Source organism: Gopherus evgoodei, chromosome 1, assembly GCF_007399415.2.
Source record: "Gopherus evgoodei ecotype Sinaloan lineage chromosome 1, rGopEvg1_v1.p, whole genome shotgun sequence".
NCBI lineage: Eukaryota > Metazoa > Chordata > Testudines > Testudinidae > Gopherus > Gopherus evgoodei.
The window spans coordinates 365791322-365813114 of NC_044322.1; the positions used below are offsets into that span (position 1 = coordinate 365791322).

Below are 21793 nucleotides of genomic sequence, written 5' to 3' on the forward strand. Positions count from 1 at the left end.
GTCTGTCTGGTGCACTGCAGCCAGCCTGACCTCGCCTCACCCCCTTTCCACACACCCGCTGGAGCTCACACTCACATGACAGCCTGCTCCGGTTCCACTGTCTGGCTGCTGCCAAATGGCCCAAAGGCGCCAGGCCCAAGCTCCCCGGGTCTCCCAGGGCCTGAGGAGCTGGAGGCTGACTTGCCGAAGGCGACTGGACAGAGTATTAAGTCAGCAAAGATTTTCAAATGCAAAATTCTTGTCCAGTCCGTCCCTCTCTCTAACGCCCGTGACCAGTCGCTCCCTCTGCTTCTCCGAGCGCGTTCACTTAATCCACCACGTCCACGATGAGGGGCGCCAGGTAGTCGGAGTGGCGGATCCCAAAGGTCTGGCCACGCTGCTGGACGTACTGCAGGGAGAGGGAGCAAAACACCGCAGGATCAGTGCATGAGATCTCAGCTCCTCCCTCCAGCACCTGCTGGCACCCTGCGGAGATCCTGGCTTCCACGTTAGAAACACACACACCCCCCGCCCCCCGATCAGAGCTCAATGCTCCTCCAAGACTACAATCCTTCATGAGACCTTAGCTCCCCCACTACGCACATGCGCACACACACACACTGCATCCCCCCTCTCACATACACTACATCCCCCACATACATCCCCCCATGTTATAAACACACACGTGCCCCCCATCAGATCTCAACATCCCCCTGTGACTACAATCCTGTGTGAGACCTTAGCTCTCCCGCTACACACACATGCACTCACACACACTGCATCACTCTCTCACACACACACTGCATCACCCCCCACACACACTGCATCATTCCCACACACACACACTGCATCACCCCCTCACACTCACTGCATCACCCCCCCACACACACTGCATCACCCCCATACACATACACTGCATCACCCCCACACACACACACTGCATCACCCCCTCACACTCACTGCATCACCCCCCCACACACACTGCATCACCCCCATACACATACACTGCATCACTCCCTCACACACACACTGCATCACCCCCCACCACACACACACTGCATCACCCCCACACACACACACTGCATCACCCCCCCCACACACACTGCATCACTCTCCCACACACACTGTATCACCCCCTCACACACATTGCATCACACCCCCTACACACACACACGGGCTGTTCACTGCCAGGGAAATCTCTCCATGAGATCTCCAGTCTCTCCGCCAACCAACACATTCTCAGCACATCCCTGCCACAACAACTCTTGTGAGCCCATGTGTATGTGGGTCCCGGCCCCCACCTCACCTTCTCCGGGCTGTGTGCCCCGGGCCCTGGTTTCTGCGTGTTGTCCCCAGGGAGCATGTTGCGGGCAAGCATGCTGTACTGGGGGGCCCGGGTCTTGTACACGCTGGGTTCCACCACACGGTAGTTACAGGGCCCTGGCGTCTGCACACAAGGAGAGCAGAGCTCAGTCACCAACAGTTCATTCCCAGGGTTGCTCCCCTCAAACAAGCTGAGCCACAACCCAGCTGGCATCCTACACCCCCATTCCCCATCGCCAGTGTGTCCCTCATCCCCCTTCTCTCACCTCCTTCCATCTGAGTACCCCCCTCCCCAGCTCCGCGGCTACCTCTCACCTTGCTCAGGTCCTCATAGAAGCTGCCAACCAAACTGCGTCCCAGGAGGGAATAGTTTGGGGCAGAGCTCTTGCCGACGACCTTGGGCCCAATCATTGGGGGGAGCCCGTAGGCGGCAGGCCCTGGGATGGGGGAAGAGGGGTCAGTGAGGGAAAGAACTGACATTCAACCACCACTTTGGACAAATCAGAAATCTGACAGGGCTGCTCTAGGGAGCGGGGGAGGGCAGGGGAGGGCAGGACAGGAGTGAGGTGAGACTGGGGAGAGGCAGGGTTCACTGGGGGTGAGGACAGAAGGAGAAGGGTGGGATGTGTGGGGAGAGCAGGAGTGAAGTGAGACGGAGAGGGGCAGGGCTCGGGGGGCTGAGGGCAGAAGAGAATGGGGAGGGCTGGGGAGGGCAGGAGTGAGATGAGACAAGGAAGTGTAGCCTATAGGATTAACCTGCTTGGTTGCATATATATATATATATTTTTTTTCTTATAGTTTAAGTGTTTGATGCATTGTAATAGGTTTATAAATTTATATTAAAGTAGGTTTGGCGGTAATGCAAAAAACCTACAGGCCATTTCCTGTATGTTAAGCTAAGACAAAGTGAACATATCGATAATAAAACCTTTTACTCAAAAATTAAAGTGAACCTACAGCTTGTTACCTAAGTAGATAAGTACCCCCGCCAATGTCTGTGACCTTTTATCTAGACCAATAAACAATGAAAAATGGCACGGGGGGGTTCAATGTTGTACCCACAAACTTAACAGATGCACCACAAGGACACTTCTGTGGGTATGTGCATGTCATCAATATGCACAAACATACTAGCCTATGGGGTAAATGCACCCCAACATTTTGTGGGTAAAAAGTAAAATTTTTTCCCCCAGCACGTGTGCCCTGTAGAAAAGGTAACTCACCTCGCTACAGCGCTCTGCTCTGTCATTCTCACTTCCATTCTACTTCTACTTGATCTCTAGCGAGTCTATCTAGCTACAAGAACTACTACTATTAGGAGGCTGCACTTGTTCTTCTGAAACTTTAAGTTTAAAAAAACTAGGCAGAGCTCGGTTTCCCTAAGTTTTGTTCTTACTTTGTTTATTAGGTTTGAATTTTAAGTTTAAGTTAGTCAAGTAAAACCCCTTCCAGTGCTTCACCACCCTCTTAGTGAAATAGTGTTTCCTAATAGCCAACCTAAACCTTCCCCACTGCAACTTGAGACCATTACTCCTTGTTCTGTCATCTGGTACCACTGAGAACAGTCTAGATCCATCCTCTTTGGACCCCCTTTCAGGTAGCCAGCGGCTCTGGCCTCTGTTCAGCATTCAGTAGCAGTTGCCAGGTTCCGGGGTCCACTCGCACCCCAAACCAGTGGGTTGATCCCCCCCTCTGACAGTCTCTTGCCACCCTGCCCAGTAGCACCCACTTTGGATAAGAGGCTGGAAAAGCACTGAACTGGCTCTAGGGTCCCTGGGTGTGGAGATAGGCACGTGCGGGAGCCAGGGCTCCCGGGAATGGGAAGGGGAGGATGGGGACAAATCCAGACAAATGTCTGAGCCTTCGGGCACTGATTTGTGCCTGGGAACCTCGAGGTGTTTGGCCAGTGGTGCAGTGGGGCGATGGGGGCAGGAGCTAGGTCATGGGCTCTCCTACCTGGAGTCTGGTCATTCGCAAACTCCTTCGTGCGCGAGGCGAGCGAATAGATGGGCGCGGAGCGATAGGTCCATTTCCCTGCTTTCTCTGGAGAATATCGACCTGAAACAAAGAGGGAGGATAATATTGGAGCATGGAGAGGGGGGACACGCCCCATACCGCACTGATTGGCAAACCGTGGACTGAAGCAGCTGGGAGCTCACTGATAGCACTGGTCTACAATTTTTGAGAAGTCATCTGCTTCAGAGATAAAATGTGATATTTATTATGTATTTTGATGTGCTGAATTCAAATATGGCAATTAAAACAACTGATTGGCTACTGTTTCTAAGATATTTAAGTTTTTACATTTTATGTCTATGTATATTGTGTAGATAGTAGAGTTTTAATCATAAATTGTAAACCTAGGTCTTTTCATATGTTTATGGTTGCTATACATGATAATATTTCACCTGTCCTGTTTATGTAACACTTTAAAAATCAGCAAAAGGGTTATAACAATAAAATTTATTATGAAACAAAAGGCAAAAAAACTATTATGTACATAGTTTAGTCCTATTCAGTGTCTACTTGGCGCTTCTTGGCTTGTCTCTTGTATTCATTAAATGGAGCATCTCTTGTCACTGTCCAGCAATAGTCTGCAAGCATTGATGGGCTCCATTTGCCCTGAGAGCCTGCCAGGAGATTCCACTGCTGTAGTCTGGAGCCCAACAGTTCTGCCTTACTCTTGGGTAGTTCCAAATCCCTGACAAGGTCATTCAGTTCACCTTGTGTTATGAGGTGTGCTTCAGAGGAGGAGGATGGGAGAAAAGTTGGGTCCTGTGACATTGATGGTTCAGGACCAGAAGTTTCATCCTCTTCCTCTTCCTTGTCTGACTCAAGAGAGAATGATTCTGGTGCATCAGGAACCGGCAGTCCTTCTCCATGGGGTACGGGGCGTATAGCTGATGGAATGTTTGGATAATGCACAGTCCACTTTTTCTTCTTTGACACACCTTTCCCAACTGGAGGCATCATGCAGAAGTAACAATTGCTGGTATGATCTGTTGGCTCTCTCCAAATCATTGGCACTGCAAAAGGCATAGATTTCCTTCTCCTGTTCAACCACCGGCGAAGATTTGTTGCACAAGTGTTGCAGCATATGTGTGGGGCCCACCTTTTGTCCTGATCTCCAATTTTGCAGCCAAAAGAAAGGTGACAGGCTTTCTTAATCAGAGTGGTTATACTGTGCCTTTGTGATGCAAAAGTGACTTCACCACAAATATAGCAGAAGTTATCTGCACTGTTCACACAAGTACGAGGCATCTCTGCTCACTTTGGCTAAACAGAAATGTGTCCCTTTGCAAAATCAGACACTGACAAAGAAGAGAGCACGACACTGTATGATTTCTAGAGCTGATATAGGGCAATTTGTTCAGCAGAGTGATGTAAGCTTCGTTATGATTGCATCATCCATGACTTCTAGGAATAACATGATGCAATTCATATCATGTATGATGTAATACCAGCTTCAGATTGCAGCATTCATTGTTTTGCCTAAAAAGCAAGTAGTGTCCAAACCAGTCATAGATTTATTCATAGATCCAGTCAAAGATGTATTTTAGTCATTTCTGGTTTAAATTGAGATCCCTTCCTTTTATAACTCACTTATCCTCCGCCATTCCCAAGTCAAGGGTCATATATACTGACCCAGTAGCATATCTTGAAAACTAGAGTCAATTACCAATTTTAAGCATCATTTTCGTTCTCAGTGACCCAGAATTAGTAAAGTTGGACTACATTTATTTCAGAAGCATTTTGGCTGTAGAGCAGTGTAGCCAGCGCTCCTGTCCTGTGCCATACAGCGCCCCCTGCTGGCAGAGGCTGAGGCCGGAGTAGCTGGGAGTGCCCACCACAGCCAGTGCTCCTGTCCTGCTCCCCACAGCGCCCCCTGCTGGGAAAGGCCAGGCTAGAGCGGCTGGGAATTGCCACACAGCTAGTTCTCCTGTGCTGCTCCCCACAGCGCCCTCTTCTGGGCAGGGCCGGCTCCAGGCACCAGCGCAGCAAGCAGATTCTCAGGGTGGCCAACGGGAAGGGGCGGCACATCCAGCTCTTCGGTGGCAATTCAGCGGCGGGTCCCCCAGTTCCTCTCAGAGGGAAGGACCCACCGCCGAACTGCCGTCAATCACGGCTTTTTTTTTCCCCGCTGCTTGGGGCAGCTAAAACCCTGGAGCCGACCCTGCTTCTAGGAGAGGGCGGAACTAGAATAACTAAGAGCTCCCCCCATCTAGTGCTCCTGCCGGGCTCCCTGCAAATATCAGAAGGGTGTGAAGCCCAGGACAGAAAGGAATTAGCCAGGAGGATACACAAAGGGGGAGGGGAATTAGGAGGAATGGGATAGAATGAACAAGAAGGGAATTTAGGCTGACTCTCAGGATCAGTCCTTAGCAGTAATATCTATGAGGCTGGGGAATCATCTCTCGAAGGTAACGTAAAAACATAATGGCCATAGGATCAGTCCAATGGTCCATCTAGCCCAGTGTCCAGTCTTCTGACAGTGGCTGGTGCCAGACTCTATAGAGGGAATGAACTGAACTGGGTAATTTATCAAGTGATCCATCCCGCATCGTCCAGTCCCAGCTTCTGGCAGTCAGAGGCTTAGGGACACCCAGAACGTGAAGTTACATCCCTGTCCATCTTAGCTAAAAGCCAATGATGGCCCTATCTTCCAGGAACTTATCTAAGTCTTTTCTGAATCCAGTTATAGTTTTGGCCTTCACCACATCCCCTGGCAATGAGTTCCACAGGTTGACTGTGCGTTGTGTGAAGAAATACTTCCTTCTGTTTGTTTTAAACCTGCTGCCTATTAACTTAATTGGGTGACCACTGGTTTGTGCATTGTGTAATGGGGTAAATAACACTTCCTTGTTCACTTTCTCCACATCAGTCATGATACTATAGACCTCTACCTATAGACCCCCTTAGCCGTCTCTTTTCCAAGCTGAAAAGTCCCAGTCTTTTTGATCTCTCCTTATGTGGAAGCTGTTCCAGACCCCTAATCATTTTTATTGCCCTTTTCTGTACAGTTGCCAATTTGAATATATCTTTTTAGGGCTGTTGATTAATCACAGTTAACTCACACGATGAACTAAAAAAAATTAACTGCAATTAAAAAAATGTATCGTGACTAATCACACTGTCAAAGAAGAGAATACCAACTGAAATTTATTAAATATTTTTGGATGTTTTTCTACATTTTCAAATATATTGATTTCTGTTACAATACAGAATGCAAAGTGTACAGTGCTCACTTTATATTAGCTTTTATTACAAATATTTGCACTGTAAAAATGATAAAAGAAAATATTTTTCAATTCACCTCATAAGTACTTTAATATAATCTCTATTGTGAAAGTGTAACTTACAAATGTAGATTTTGTTTGTTTGTTACATAGCTGCACTCAAAAACAAAACAGCGTAAAACTTTAGAGCCTACAAGTCCACTCAGTCCTACTTCTCTTCAGCCAATCGCTAAAAGACAAACACATTTGTTTTCAGTTATGAGAGGTACTGCTGCTTGCTTCTTATTTACAATGTCACCTGAAAGTGAGAACAGGCATTCACATAGCACTTTTGTAGATGATGTTGCAAGGTATTTATGTGCCAATTATGCTAAATATTCATATGCCCCTTCATGCGTCAGCCACCCTTACAGAGGATATACTTCCATGCTGATGATGTTTGTTAAAAAAAAAAGTGCATTAATTAAATTTGTGACAGAACTCCTTGGAGAGCATTGTATGTCTCCTCTTCTGTTTACCCTCATTCTGCCATATATTTCATGTTATAGCAGTCTCAGATGATGACCCAGTGTATATTATTTGATTTATGAACACTGTCACTGCAGATTTGACAAAACACAAAGAAGGTACCAGTGGGAGAGTTCTAAAAATAGTTACAACACTCGACTTAAGGTTTAAGTATCTAAAGTGCCTTCTAAAATCAGAGAGGGACAGGGTGTGGAGCATGCTTTCAGAAGTCTTAAAAGAGCAACATTTTGATGTGGAAACTACAGAACTCTAACCACCAAAATAGAAAATCAGCCTTCTGCTGGTGGCATCTAACTCAGATGATGAAAATGAACATGCATCAGTCTGCTCTGCTTTGGATCATTATCAAGCAGAACCCTCATCAGCATGGACACATGTCCTATGGAATGGTGATTGAAGCATGAAGGGACACATGAATCTTTAGCGCATCTGGCACATAAATATCTTGCAATGCCGGTTATGACAGTGCCATGAGAACACCTGTTCTCACTTTCAGGTGATATTGTAAACAAGAAGAGGGCAGCATTATCTCCTGCAAATGTAAACAAACTTGATTGTCTGAGCGATTGGCTGAAGTAGGACCAAGTGGACTTGTAGGCTCTAAAGTTTTACATGGTTTTATTTTTGAATGCAGTTATTTTTTGTACATAATTCTACATTTATAAGTTCAACTTTCACGATAAAGAGATTGCACTACAGTACTTGTATGAGGTAAATTGAAAAATACAATTTCTTTCAGGGCCGCCCAGAGGATTCAGGGGGCCTAGGGTCTTCGCCAGTCTTCGGTGCTGGGCCCCAGGGCAGAAGGAACCCTCGCCGGGGTCTTTGGGGCATTTCAGTGGCAGGTCCAGGAGCGGAAGGACCCCCCACTGCGAAATTGCCACCGAAGACCTGGCACTTTGGCGGCGGGTCCTGGAGTGGAAGGGCCCCCCCATCACAGGTCTTCAGGGCACTTCGGCAGCAGATCCCGGAGCAGAAGGACCCCCGCTGCCGAATTGCTGCCGAACACCCAGAGCGGAGGAAACTCCAGGGACCCGGGCCCCATGAGAGTTTTCTGGGGTCCCCAGAGCGAGTGAAGGACCCTGTGCCAACGGCCCTGAAAAACTCTCATGGGGGCCCCTGTGCCCCACTTGCCCCGCCCATCCCGAGCAGCCCTGATTTCTTTTGATTTTTATCGTGCAAATATTTGTAATAAAAAATAAAGTGAACACTGTACACTTTGTATTCTGTGTGTAATTGAAATCAGTATATTTGAAAATGTAAAAAACATCCAAAATTATTTAAATGGTATTATATTATTGTTTAACTGTGTGATTAATCACATGATTAATCACAATTAATTTTTTAATTGCATGATTAACCATGGTTTTTTTAATCACATGATTAACTGTGATTAATTTCCAGCCCTAATCTTTTTCTTTTAGACGAATGTGACCAGAACTGCAGACAGTATTCAAGGTGTGAGTGTACTATGGATTTATATAGTGGCACTATGATATTTTCTGTCTTTTCTGTCCCTTTTCTAATGGTTCCTTCCATTGTTAGCTTTTCGCACCATCGCTGCATATCGAACAGATGTTTTCAGAGTACTATCCACAATGACTCCAAGATCTCTCTCTTCAGTGGTAACAGCTAATTTAGACCTCATCGTTTTGCAAGTATAGCTGGAACCATGTTTTCCAATGTGCATTACTTTGCATTTATCAACAAGAAATTTCATTTGCCATTTTGTTGCGCAGTTTTGTGAGATCCTTTTGTAACTCTGTGTCACCAGCTTTGGACTTAACTATCTTGAGTAATTTTGTATCATCTGCAAACTTTGCCACCACACTGTTTACCCCTTTTCCAAATCATCTATGAATATGTTGAACAGCACAGGTCCCAGTACAGATCCTTGGGGGACCTCGCTACTTACCTCTCTCCGCCATGAAAGCTGGCCATTTATCTCTACCCTTTGTTTCCTGTCTTTTAACCAGTTACTGATCCATGAGAGAACCTTCCCTTTTATCTGTCGCTGCTTACTCTGCTTAAGAGCCTTTGGTGTGGGACCTTTTCAAAGGCTTTCTGAAAGTCCAAATTTATTACAGCCACTGGATTACCCTTATCCATGTGTTTGAAGGCCCTCTCAGATAACTCTAATAGATTGGAGAGGCATGATTTCCCTTTACCAAAGCTGCGTTGACTCTTCCTCATCAAATCGTGTTCATCTACGTGTCTGATCATTCTGTTCTTTACCACAGTTTCAACCAATCTGGCTGCACTGGGAGTCAGGCTTATCAGCCTGTAGTTGCCAGGATTGTCTATGGAGCCTTTTAAAAAAAATCAGCTTTACAGGGAGCTCAATCACTCGGGACAAACACACCTGGATTGTACAGAGCCCTGGAGTATGGACCGGAAGAAACAACCCTGTACTAAGCAACAAAGAGTCCTGTGGCAACTTATAGACTAACAGACATGCTGACATTTTCCATCACAGACATCAAATCACACACACGCAAATCAAGCCACACCCACGTAGCCTGGCCATATACAGCAAGTGAGAAGGGGACAGACTGACCTGGCCCGGGAGTCAGGAAGGGCATCAGGTCCCTGGGACGGCCATAGATGGAGTAGGCAGGGTTACCATCTTTGCCCTTCATGGTCATCTTGGCTGGCACCATGTACTTGGGTCCCGGGGAGCACTCATCCTGCAGACAGAGGCGGCGGATGCCGAAGCTGTACGCGGGGGCTCGGTAGCGGGAGGGGTCATGAAGAGGGTAACCTGCAACAGGAAAGAGAGATAGAGCAAGGGCGCAGAGGGCATGGGCCAGATAGTGAGAGCCCTCAAGCCCAGCCCTGGAGGGAGCGTGGGGCATGGCAGAACTGTCTCCACACAGGCCACTGGGGCAGGCATGGATCCCAGCCCAGATCTGAGAGGGGCAAGGAGAGGGGAGAGCTTCCTCGGCACAGGTCTTATTGTGTAGGAAAAACCGTGAGTGGAGGAGATGTAAGAGATCCCTTGATGCAAGGGGGCGTGGTGAGGGGCGCCCTTGGGGCGAGCTCGGGGTGGGTGAGCAGCCCCATTCGGCTGCAGGTGGAGAGCCCCCCTCAAAGCATTGGGTATGTGCGTGGATCTGCCAGCTGGCCCATGTGTCCCTCTTTCCATGATGCTGGCGGGGAGTCCCGGGCCACCCTTCCTCATAGAGCCCGGGGGGCTCCCCTTCCCGCTGGCCTCGCCAGCTCCTCGCTGACGCTCTCTCTCACCTACGTTTGTGGGGAGCCCGTACTTGGGCCCGGGACTGCTGTAGAGAGCAGCAATGGGCCCTTTGGGCCGGTGGGGTCTCCATGCTCCCACCCAGACATCGGCAGACATGCTGGATCCCCGGTGTTTTCCCACAGCTGGTAAAAAGACAGAGAGCCCCGGTTAGGGAGAGAGCTGGGGAGCAGCAAGAGCCCTTTGCCCCCACCGATGGGAACAGGGACCCCAAGCCTACTTGGTGCTCATCCTCCTGCAATACACAGGCTGGCCTCTCACACTCCAGCAGTGGGCAGCAGTGCAGCTACAGCTAATCCCATAGCAACATGTCTACTGGTTAGAGCATGGGACTGGGATTCAGGCAACCTGGGATCTCTTCCCAGCCTTTTCAGCCTTTCTGCATGACCTTGGGCAGATTGCTTTACCTCCGGGTGCCTCCGTACAATGGGGACGTTGTCTTCGGACGGCTGTTTGAGAGGCTCAGATGAATGGTTCCCTGCACCAGGATCATTATTTTTCACCAATCAGCAGAGAGAACTGCTATGGCAATGGCCCCGTCACGCTTCGGCCAGGGGAGGGCAGCATACACGCAGCTCCCCGAGGGAATCAGCTTTAGCCAGAGGACCCAACACACTGCAGCAGGAGTCCTGTCCCCCAGGTCCTGATCCCAGGAGCTAGTGCAGAGTTGGGCTCTGGGCTCTCATTAAGGTGACGCAGTCACCCTGGTCCCACACCTGCGCTCTGCTCTAGCTCTGGAATTCTCCTTTGGGGATGAAGCTTCCTCCGCCGGGTCTCAGGCCCTAAAGAGGAATTGCTTGGGAAGCTGCCGCTGTTCCCGAGTCACTGGGTCTGGAGAAGCAGTCGCTCCATTGCAGGAGAGATTGCCTGGTGGATTGGAGCACATCAAGGAAGGATCCTACTTTTTCTCTGCTTCTTTTTTCTGTCCCCCTTCGAGGCTCTCTGGACTGCTCCTACCATTCCCAGGGGTTCGTTAGAGACCACCCCCCGGCACACACAGGGAAAGGCCCTTGTGCAGTGAGATGCCACGCTGGGCTACCGAGTTAGAGCTCAGCAGCAGGGGAACTAGCATGGCTCATCTCTACTGGGCTACTGCACCTGCTCTGCACAGACACTCACACCCAAGGATCACACCAACTCTCAGGAAGGTCTAAGGGGATGAGCTGCACAGGGAGACACGATCCGCAAGGCCAATGAGTTGTACCTGCCAGTGCTGCTGGGATTTCCCAAGGCAGAGCCCTAATAAGGTTTGCCCCACAGAGATCCTGCATGCTCTCGCTCTCTCTTTTATCCAGTTACTATGGCATCAGGGACAACAAACAGATGCTGCTCATAAGCGGTGGGTGGAGCCAACTGAAATTTCCTCTGGGGAGGAAATGGGGCTGGGTCAGTCACAGCTCAAAGGGGAAAGTTCATTGCCAGGGTGACTAGAGACCAATGCCTGGGAGCTCCAGGGCTCCCGTTCCAATTCTGGCAGAGGCGTGAAGGAGTCCCACCCGCACAACTGGCAGGGAACACACCATTTTTCAGAGGAACAGCTGCTGTTGACCACACACCATGGCCTCTGCAGCGCTGCCTGATCTCAAAGGATGGGCAAGCTGCTGCTGTTGATGCAAATTTTCAGGAGAGCGTGAGGAGGAAAGGGCATGGAGCTAAAGAAGCGGCCTGGGCATCAGGACTCCCAGGTTCTCTCTCTGGTTGTGCCTCTGACTACCCGTCTCCGGGCCTCAGTTTCCCAATACGTAAAAAGGATCATGCTATTGATCCCAGGAGCTAATTCATTCATATCTGTAAAGCACTCTGAGATCTTTGGCTGGTAGACACTAGAAAGGGGAAAGGATCACTAGGATATATTGGTAAAGCTGGAAATACAGAGGCAGTGACTGCGAAGGGACAACCCCCAGCAGGAAAGTTACATGGGCTAGGATCAGCACTGGCTTTGGAGAGATTTGCTCAGTAAAAACAGTGTGGAGAGGAGGCTCAGAAAGAGCAGCAGCTCCTGCTAGTCCCAGGAGTCCAGAGGTGGAACTGGGGGCCCTGGGAGATCTGGGGGGCCAAGGAAGGGTGTCCCTCGGAGATCTGGGGGGTATGGGCAGGGAGCTGGGGGCCCAGGGGACATAGGGGTGCAGGCAGGGAGCTGGGGGCCCAGGGGACATAGGGGTGTAGGCAGGGAGCTGGGGCCCCAGGGCGACCAGGGGGGTTGGGAGGGAGCTGGAGCCCCAGGGGATCGAGGGGTTCAGGGGGATGGGGGGGTTGGGAGGGAGCTGGGACCCCAGGGGGATCGGGGGGTGCAGCAGGGAACTGAGGCCCCAGGGCGATCGGGGGGTGCAGACAGGGACCTGGGACCCCAGGAGGATCGGGGGGGGAGGTTGGGAGGGAGCCGGGGCCCCAGGGGGATCGGGGGGTGCAGGCAGGGAGCTGGGGCCCCAGGGGGATCGGTGGGGGGTTGGGAGGGAGCCGGGGCCCCAGGGCGATCGGGGGGGTGCAGACAGGGAGCTGGGACCCCAGGGAGATCGGGGGGGGTTGGGAGGGAGCCGGGGCCCCAGGGGGATCTGGGGGGGTGGGGTTGGGAGGGAGCGGGGGCCCCAGGAGGATCGGGGGGGTTGGGAGGGAGCCGGGGCCCCAGGGAGATGGGGGGGTGCAGACAGGGAGCCGGGGCCCCAGCGGGATCGGGGGGGTCGGGCAGGGCTGTCCCCGGGAATCCGGCCCCGGGAGGGATGGAACCCAGCCGCGTCAGCTCACGCCGAAGACTGACCTGGGTTCGGACCCGAGAGAAGCCTGCGGGGGGGCGTAGCGGACCCGAGGGAAGCCTGCGGGAGGCGGCGACCGCAGCACTGAGCCGGGCGGCGGCGGGGCCGGAATTAACCCCGCTCCCCCCATTGTTTACAGCGTCTCCCGGCAACCAGCCCGGTCCGCGCCGCCCCCTCCCGCTGCCTCCTGGCAACGGGGCCGGGCACCCCCGGCAGAGACCTGCCCCCGCCCAGGCCCCGCAGTCCACATGGGGGACCCGCCCCCCAAGCATCCCCCGGGGTCCCCAGCAGCCCCCACTCCGGGCTCTCGCTCTCTGCTCCCCCCGCTGAGCCCGCTCATCACCCGGGTATCGGCCACCTGGGTCCCCCCCAGTGCCCAGGCCCAGCTCAGCACGGATCGGGCCCCTGGGCTAGCTGTGGGGGACTCACAAACAGGAGATCTGGGCAGGGCTGGAGCCACAAGGCCAGCAGCTAAGCTAAGACCTGGGGAGCCCGGCCTCTTGCCCTGCCACCGTGGGGGGAAGGGGCCGTGCAGGAATCTTGCAGCCACATGGAAGACAACCCTGGACAGTAACAAGTGGGGGTGGGTGCCCTGCGCCTTTGTTGCTTGTGATCACCGTTCCTGCTGCCCGGCAAAGTGGCACACGGCTTTAGGGCTGTGCCAGACACAGAGCCCATGCCACCAGGCGCAGTCACCCTGGGTACAGGGCAGTCCAAGCCGTTGCCCTACAAAGGCAACCGCTGGCATGATGCCATCAGAGGTGACGGGCTCCCAGGAATCGGTCGGGCCCAGTCAGGCAGCCTAACCCACAGCCGAGGGAAAAGTGCCACTCAAGTGTGGGCACCAGTGATGGGGGGCCAGGACTGGGACTTCCCCTCCCCAGATGAGCAGGGACATGGAGTTCATAGCACATGAAAAAAGGATGGACCTTACGGCTGGCAAGTCAAGAAATTCAAAGGTAGGAAATGCCAGACTGAAGGTTGGTCCTGGCAACCCAAATTCAGCCCCCTTGTGCAGGCCAAGACAGTGCATTCAGACACAGTCTTTAATTCCATGATCATCACACAGTGATTTTCCACAGGACCTCTGCCTCCATGAGTCCTGCTATTTGTTCTCCTCGCTCCTTCTGGCTCCTCTCCTGTGCCCCCGCACACACACTGCAACCCTTCCCCACCCCTTGGACCTGCCCCTTTCCCCCTTCTTGCAGGGCTTCCCAGGGTTCGGGTGAGGGGGAAGAGAAGTGCGGCAATTTGCCCCATACCCTGCAGGAGCCCCCATGAGAATTATAGTATTCTATAATATTGCAACTATTTTTTATGGAAGGGGCCCCTGAAATTAGTTTGCCCTAGGCCCCCTGAGTCCTCTGGGTGGCCTTGCCTTCTTGTACCAATTCCCCCATCACGCGGTCTGGAGTGGCTCGTGACCGTGAGTCCTGCTGCAGGGCACATAGGCATCGACTCCCTGGGTGCTTCAGGGCTGGAGCACTCACCAGCAGCACCCCATCAGCTCCTCTCCCTCCCCCCCAGCTCTTCCTGCCTGCCAGCAGGCCCCTGTGATCAGTGCCTCCCCCCGCCCCTCCTCGCGCCTCCTGCCCACTGCAATTAGCTGTTTCAGGATGTGCAGGAGGCTGGGGGGAGGAGCAATCATGTAGCGTATTCGGGGGGGGGCAGAACAGGGCACGAAGAGGCAGAGCAGGGTGGGAAGAGGCGGGGCGTGGGGGTGTGCCACTGAGGGGAGGGGTGGAACAGGGGCAGGGGCTGGGGGGTTGAGCACCGCCCGCCCCGGCACAATGGAAGACATCACCTGTGTCAGAGCAGACTGTCAAAACCAGGGCAGACCTGGTGGTATGTTCTATAATTAGATTTCACCAAGCCAGAAACAAAGGTGAACTCCTGGATCAACGTAACAGTTTTCCCAGGAAGTCACAGGCAGTCCCCTTCACCAGGGGTTAGCACAATGCACATTTTTAGAGGTGTCAGAGTGCGGCCACCAATTTTTGCTGGTAGCTGCTCTGACAATCCAGTGTCTCTGTCCTGTCTCCTGCAGCCCTTCAGTGAGACACTGTCCCTTGTGAGGAGGGTCGGCTATTCATCAGCTGTCTGTGGAGTTCCAGGTGCTCCATGCACCACCCAGGTGGGAGCGAGGGAGCTGCCAAGGGGAGTGACCAGTGACCAAATGTGACAGCTGCCTCTACTCACAAGAACTGCCTCCAGCTCCACGTACACCGGCCCTTCGTATGTCCAGAAGCTCTGCCCAGAGCCCCTGAGAAGGCTGGGCTGTGCAGGGCGCCAACCCCTGCTGGCTGCGCCCTGGTGCAAACACCAAGGTCGTGCATCTCATTGCCCTTGGTAACATCTATTCAGGAGCAATAGGTGGGTGCTTCAGGGAGAGGCCGCTGCTTTGCCCTCACGCCCCCTCAGTATCCAGCCAAGTATCGGGGTAGCCGTGTTAGTCTGGATCTGTAAAAGCAGCAAAGAGTCCTGTGGCACCTTACAGACTAACAGACATATTGGAGCATGAGCTTTGGTGGGTGAATACCCACTTCATCGGATGCAACCAACCAGGGCAGTCGTGACAGTTCCATAGAATTAAGCGACATTCTGTGCCTTAAAGCCGAGGGAAGGCATTTAATGCTGCTTGGGTTAGAAGAAATCTTGGTGGGAGGTGTATTTTCCACTGCAAAAATTATTCAAATTCTGGCTGAGAAACTTTCTGTAGGAGACGGGTCTTGCAGAATTCCCTAGGTTGGTCAGACTTGCAATTAACCCAGTCTCATCCCACAGCTCTCTGATCGTTGAAGAAGTTCTCCTTAACTCTGTCTGTTTTCTGCTTCTTCCTTTTCTTTATTAGCTGAAGTCTCTCACAAGACCCAGTTCTAACAGCGGCTCATGGGTGAAGATGCAGTACCTGATGTTTCCCATTGGTTTCACTGTACATTGGGTCTGATCAGCCTGGGGTGGAGGTGCAGACTCTGCAAAGAAAGATGAACTCCAAACAATGTTTTGTCTAACCTGGGCTGGGTAAAGTCCCTTCCTTGCATGTGAAGTTGGTGGAACTGTCCTTTTTGCACTGGCTCAGCACCTGCCCTTAAACTTTAAAATATTGTGACAAAGTTCCTCCTCTATCTTGGTGGGTCCTACGATTATTGGCGGATTTTCTCACCTCAGTGATCTTCCCCTCTAGTGGAACCCACAGTCTGGGTCAACTCCTCCTGTGTCTGATCAAGAGTTGTGAGGTTTGAGGGGAACCCGGGCCTGCCCTCTACTCCAGGTTCTGGCCCAGGACCCTGTGGGTTGCAGCTGTCTATAGTGCCTCCTGTAACAGCTGCATGACAGCTACACCTCCCTGGCCTACTTCCCCATGGCCTCCTCCAAACACCTTCTTTATCCTCACCACTGGACCTTCCTCCTGGTGTCTGATAACGCTTGTACTCCTTAGTCCTCCAGCAGCACAGCCTCTCACTCTCAGCTCCTTGTGCCTCTTGCTCCCAGCTCCTCATACGCACTTCCTCTCCTCTGGCTCCTCCCCGCCTGACTGGAGTGAGCTCCTTTTTCAACCCAGGTGCCCTGATTATCCTGCCTTGATTGGCTGCAGGTGTTCTAATTAAAGTAGCTATCTCCACTGCCTTCTAGAAAGATCTTAATTGGCCCCAGGTGCCTTGATTAACCTGGAGCAACTGCCATTTGGTTACCAGGGTCCTAGGGATTTGTTTAGCCTGGGGCTACCATACCTGTTCCTCAGTACTTTACTGTAGCCATCTGGCCTTGCCCCATCACAATATATATAAAAGGGAAGTGCAAAGCTACACTGAACAAAAATCAAAAAAGCCCCAATTTTGGAGATAGGCGTAAGGAACTGAGCACTGGAATGACATCCGAGACCTTGATATGCATTTTTACAGTGAATCTAATCTACAATATTGGAAGATCTAATGCCAGTAAAAAATGATTGCTACTATAATAATACACTTCTTTTGGCTATATAAAATTTGATAACAGTTTGTGAAGTACTTTGAAGTGCTTAGACCAAAGGAAACCTCAGACAATCCACCCTGCAAGTTACTATTATACTTGTTTGCCACAGAGGTAAAGGGAGGCACATTCAGATGAAGATGAGGCAGGGAGTGATTGGCAGGGTCAGAAATAAATCCCAATAGTTGGGCCTACTCATGCCAAACACTAACCTGTATCACCTGAACCCTACTGGATGCTTCCAGATTCGTCATTAACCTGAGAATAACTCTTAGAGACTCATATTTTGGATTTTTTTTTCTTTTGGTTTGATAATTTTGGTGGGAACTTTGAGTGAAACATCTTATCTAAGTGTGTATGATAATCAACCATCAAGAGTCTTGCAATTCACTTTAACTCTCTTTATTTGTAGTTGTTGTCTCAGTGGTGGGTATTTACACTGGAGCAGAATTAAATTGTCTTATTCCAAAAAATTTCCCCTTTGAATTCTATATTGATATTTTTATTACTATACTGCAGATGAACAAGCTTGAAATGTACACACTTGTAATTCCTTTGGACCTTTATTATCCTCATGTATAAAGAAGGTAATATTAAAGAGAGAGCTTAGCCTGTACCATGTTTCACAAACCTGGAAGAATTCATTACCATTGCATTACTGTGACCCATTAGAGAGACGTGTTTCCAATGAAATAAGAAGTACTGCACACAGAGCACCTGGTGACTTCATCCCAATGGGTGCTATGAATTAAAGTAAGTTTTTAACACTGTAATTATCCATTGAGATTTATAAGGCTACCACAATGAAGGAAAATTGACAGACTTGTAATTCCTTTGGAGAAGTATTAGCCTTACATTAAAGAAGACACAAATAAAGTGAATCACAGGATTAGTCTGTTTTTATTGTTGACGCTTAGATCCAAGCATGCAAATATTTTGTAACCAGGCATATTACTAATCTTGTCTTGTAACACAGTGTAACAGAGATCAGCCTAGAGCTCAGCCTGTGGTAGAAGGAGTCAGAAGTATTGAGTTGTATTTCTGTTTCTGCAGCTGACCCCCCTGTGACCTTCAATTCAACATGCCATTTTTTCTAGGCCTCTCAAACATAGTAAGGAAGTTAAAGCTGAAAGTTCTTCAGCATGCTCAGAACTCAAGATTTCAAAGCAGCTCACAAGCACTCACTGGTGTTTCACACATGCAAAGGGTTGAATTCTTAGCATATTAATACATTCTTGTTGGGATTAGACATGTCTGCATTGAGTAATAGAGTCATTTTAAAAAAAGGGGAAGCCAAGGTCTCTCATATCATTCCTTTAATCTGATCATGATCTAAAGCCACACAATCTGGTGCTATTTAATTTTCATTCAAATGTAATTTTGCATGTGGTATTTTGTGAAACATTTTAATTGGAAAATGCAGGCTCTCTCTTGGTGTAAATCAGCACAGTTGCTTCAACTTCAAAGATGTTCAAGGCCTTAAAATTAAAGGAGGATACTTCTGCCCTCTTCCCTGGCTATGGAACCCTCTCTTGGGGATATCTTTTACATTCTAAACAACATTCTGGTTCAGAGAGATTCTTCCCTGCTCATGGATGGAGGGATGTTTTCTGATGGAGTAGAGATTCCAAGATTTAACTTAAGCCTTATCTACAAAAGAGGATTGAATCCTTTCACTCGCCATCATCCCTACTTTGACCCGTGAGCAAATCTGTTCTAGGCAGCCCTTTGTGACCTCATTAGTGACACAAGTGGAGGTCCAACATTAGGTAAAGTTTTACTCACCGTAGAGTAAGTTTCACCCCTGGCAGACGACCATCACAAAGGCCCATGCTCCACTTAGGTCCCTGCTAAGTTCCAGTTTGAAAGTGTAGTGGGACTAAAATTGTTGATAGGGCATTTTACTATACCCCTGCCAGCAGGTGAATTTCAGCTATAAGGTCCTGACAGGAAACGTGCTGGAGGATTTGGAATGATTCCGATTGACTTCAAAAGGAATTGGATCTGACCCAGTGAGAATGGAGATGGTGAGAATGCAGAAAAATGGCTTCCTCCTTCCTAGCAGGTTTACAATGAACGACTCAAAGCCCCTAACCATGACCAGTTTGAATTGAAAGGGCCAAACTGGATTCCTTCCATCAGAGCCAGTTCTGCTGTTGACGCTGCTCAAAATCACCTTCGCATTCATTCTCATTGTAGCCACAAAAAAGTCAGTAAAATGACACAAGGAATGCAGTTGGCACATACAATTTTAAGATGAAAGAAAAATGAAGAGTGCAACATGCATGGCACGCCCTCTGCGGCTGAGATCAGCCCAATGATCAAAACCCCTGAGGAAAACAGCTCCATCCAAAGGAGGACATAGCAAGGCAATCAAGTTGGTTTGGCAACAAATTAGGACCACCACCACAAACAGCATCGGGAAAGAGGTGGCAAAGGCATTTAAACCTATTTTTACAAAAGGCCGCGTGCCTCAAAAATTACAAACAGACCGTAGTTTTGAGAATGCTTGGTGGAGATTTTGTAGGTGTTGGTCTCTGTCTGAAGGGTTAGAGCAGATGCGGTTGTACCTCAGTGCTTGGCTGTAGACAATGGATCATGTGATGTGTCCGGGATGGAAGCTGGAGGCATGAAGGTAGGCATAGCAGTCGGTAGGTTTTCGATATAGGGTGGTGTTAATGTGACCATCACTTATTTGCACCGTGGTGTCTCAGACAGAGACCAACACCTACAAAATCTCCACCAAGCATTCTCAAAACTACAATACCCACACGAGGAAATAAGGAAACAGATCAACAGAGCCAAACGTGTACCCAGAAGCCTCCTACTGCAAGACATACCCAAGAAAGAAACCAACAGGACTCCACTGGCCATCACATACCGCCCCCAGCTAAAACCCCTCCAACGCATCATCAAGGATCTGCAACTCATCCTGGACAATGATCCCACACTTTCACAGGCCTTGGGTGGCAGGCCAGTCCTTGCCCACAGACAACCTGCCAACCTGAAACATATTCTCACCAGTAACTGCACACCGCACCATAATAACTCTAGCTCAGGAACCAATCCATGCAACAAACCTCGATGCCAACTCTGCCCACATATCTACACCAGCGACACCATCACAGGACCTACCAGATCAGCCACACCATCACCGGTTCATTCACCTGCCCATCCACCAATGTAATATACGCCATCATATGCCAGCAATGCCCCTCTGCTATGTACATTGGCCAAACTGGACAGTCTCTACGGAAAAGGATAAATGGACACAAATCAGACATTAGGAATGGCAATATACAAAAACCTGTAGGAGAGCACTTCAACCTCCCTGGCCACACTATAGCAGACCTTAAGGCGGCCATCCTGCAGCAAAAAAACTTCACGACCAGACTTCAAAGAGAAACTGCTGAGCTTCAGTTCATCTGCAAATTTGACACCATCAGTTCAGGATTGAACAAAGACTGTGAATGGCTTGCCAATTACAGAACCAGTTTCTCCTCTCTTGGTTTTCACACCTCAACTGCTAGAACAGGGCCTCATCCTCCCTGATTGAACTGACCTCGTTATCTCTAGCTTGCTTGCTAGCATATATATACCTGCCCCAGGAAATTTCCACTACATGCATCTGAGGAAGTGGGTATTCACTCACGAAAGCTCATTCTCCAAAACGTCTGTTAGTCTATAAGGTGCCACAGGATTCTTTGCTGCTTTTACGTAATAATCTTGTGTAGTGATTCAGTTACAGGAGCTGGTGGATTCCTGATTTGAAGCTAATAGGGGGTTTTAGGAGCAACATAGCCAATTGGGATATATATTTCCTATTAACTGGAAGTAGATTTAGGGCATTGAAATCTTTTCAGTAACCTTAGAAGGTCATTTAGACACTTCTCACTTAGCTGGATTAGAAAGCAACTTTCCCAAGTTAGTCCAGTGTGACAGACCCAGACCCGTGGGGTACAGGAGTCTGGTAGAGGCAAATATACTGGTCACTGGGTGAGTAGTTTTCTGTTCCCTCAGTGACCAGAGCAGGGGCTGCACTAGAGTAATCAGGAAGCTGCTAGAACCAATTAAGGCAGACAGGGTGATTAGATCACCTGCAGCCAAGCAAGGCAGGCTAATCAGGGCACCTGGGTTGAAAAAGGAGCTCACTCCAGTCAGCCGAGGAGGAGCCAGAGGAGAGGAAGTGCGTGTGAGGAGCTGGGAGCAAGAGGGGCAAGGAGCTGAGAGTGAGAGGCTATGCTGCTGGAGGACTGAGGAGTACAAGCGTTATCAGATAGCAGGAGGAAGGTCCTGTGTGAGGATAAAGAAGGTGTTTGGAGGAGGCCATGGGGAAGTAGCCCAGGGAGTTGTAGCTGTCACACAGCTGTTACAAGAGGCACTATAGAAGCTGCAATCCACAGAGCCCTGGGCTGGAACCCGGAGTAGAGGGCGGGCCCAGGTTCCCCCCAAACCTCCCAACTCCTGATCAGACACAGGAGGAGTTGATCCAGACTGTGGGGAAGATCACTGAGGTGAACAAATCGGTCAATAAGCGCAGGACCCACCAAGGTCGAGAAGGAACTTTGTCACACCAGAAAGGGCTAATTCAGGGGTCTTTTATTTTTGCCTGCAGCAGTTTTTACTTCTCCCTGTTGGAGACTGGAGAATGGAAGAAGTTGACAAGTGATGTGATCCAATCTAGGAATTCCTATGTTCATCTGAGCAGAAATACCCAATGAAGGTGCTTCTCCTCAGATGGTGTAATGGAA

General features: G+C 50.0%; 1 protein-coding gene across 1 annotated transcript; it reads right to left on the bottom strand.

Annotated features, from left to right (window-relative positions):
* Positions 1-307: 307 nt before the first annotated feature.
* LOC115647723 (outer dense fiber protein 3-like) lies at positions 308-13165 on the bottom strand. Its single transcript, XM_030554467.1, has 7 exons — positions 13076-13165; positions 10311-10445; positions 9625-9828; positions 3259-3360; positions 1618-1739; positions 1286-1426; positions 308-388 (listed from the first exon to the last, which is right to left on the bottom strand). The coding sequence occupies exons 2-7, from the start codon at positions 10417-10419 to the stop codon at positions 308-310; spliced, it is 759 nt and encodes a 252-aa protein (XP_030410327.1). The 5' UTR covers positions 10420-10445; positions 13076-13165.
* Between the last annotated feature and the right edge of the window lie 8628 nt (positions 13166-21793).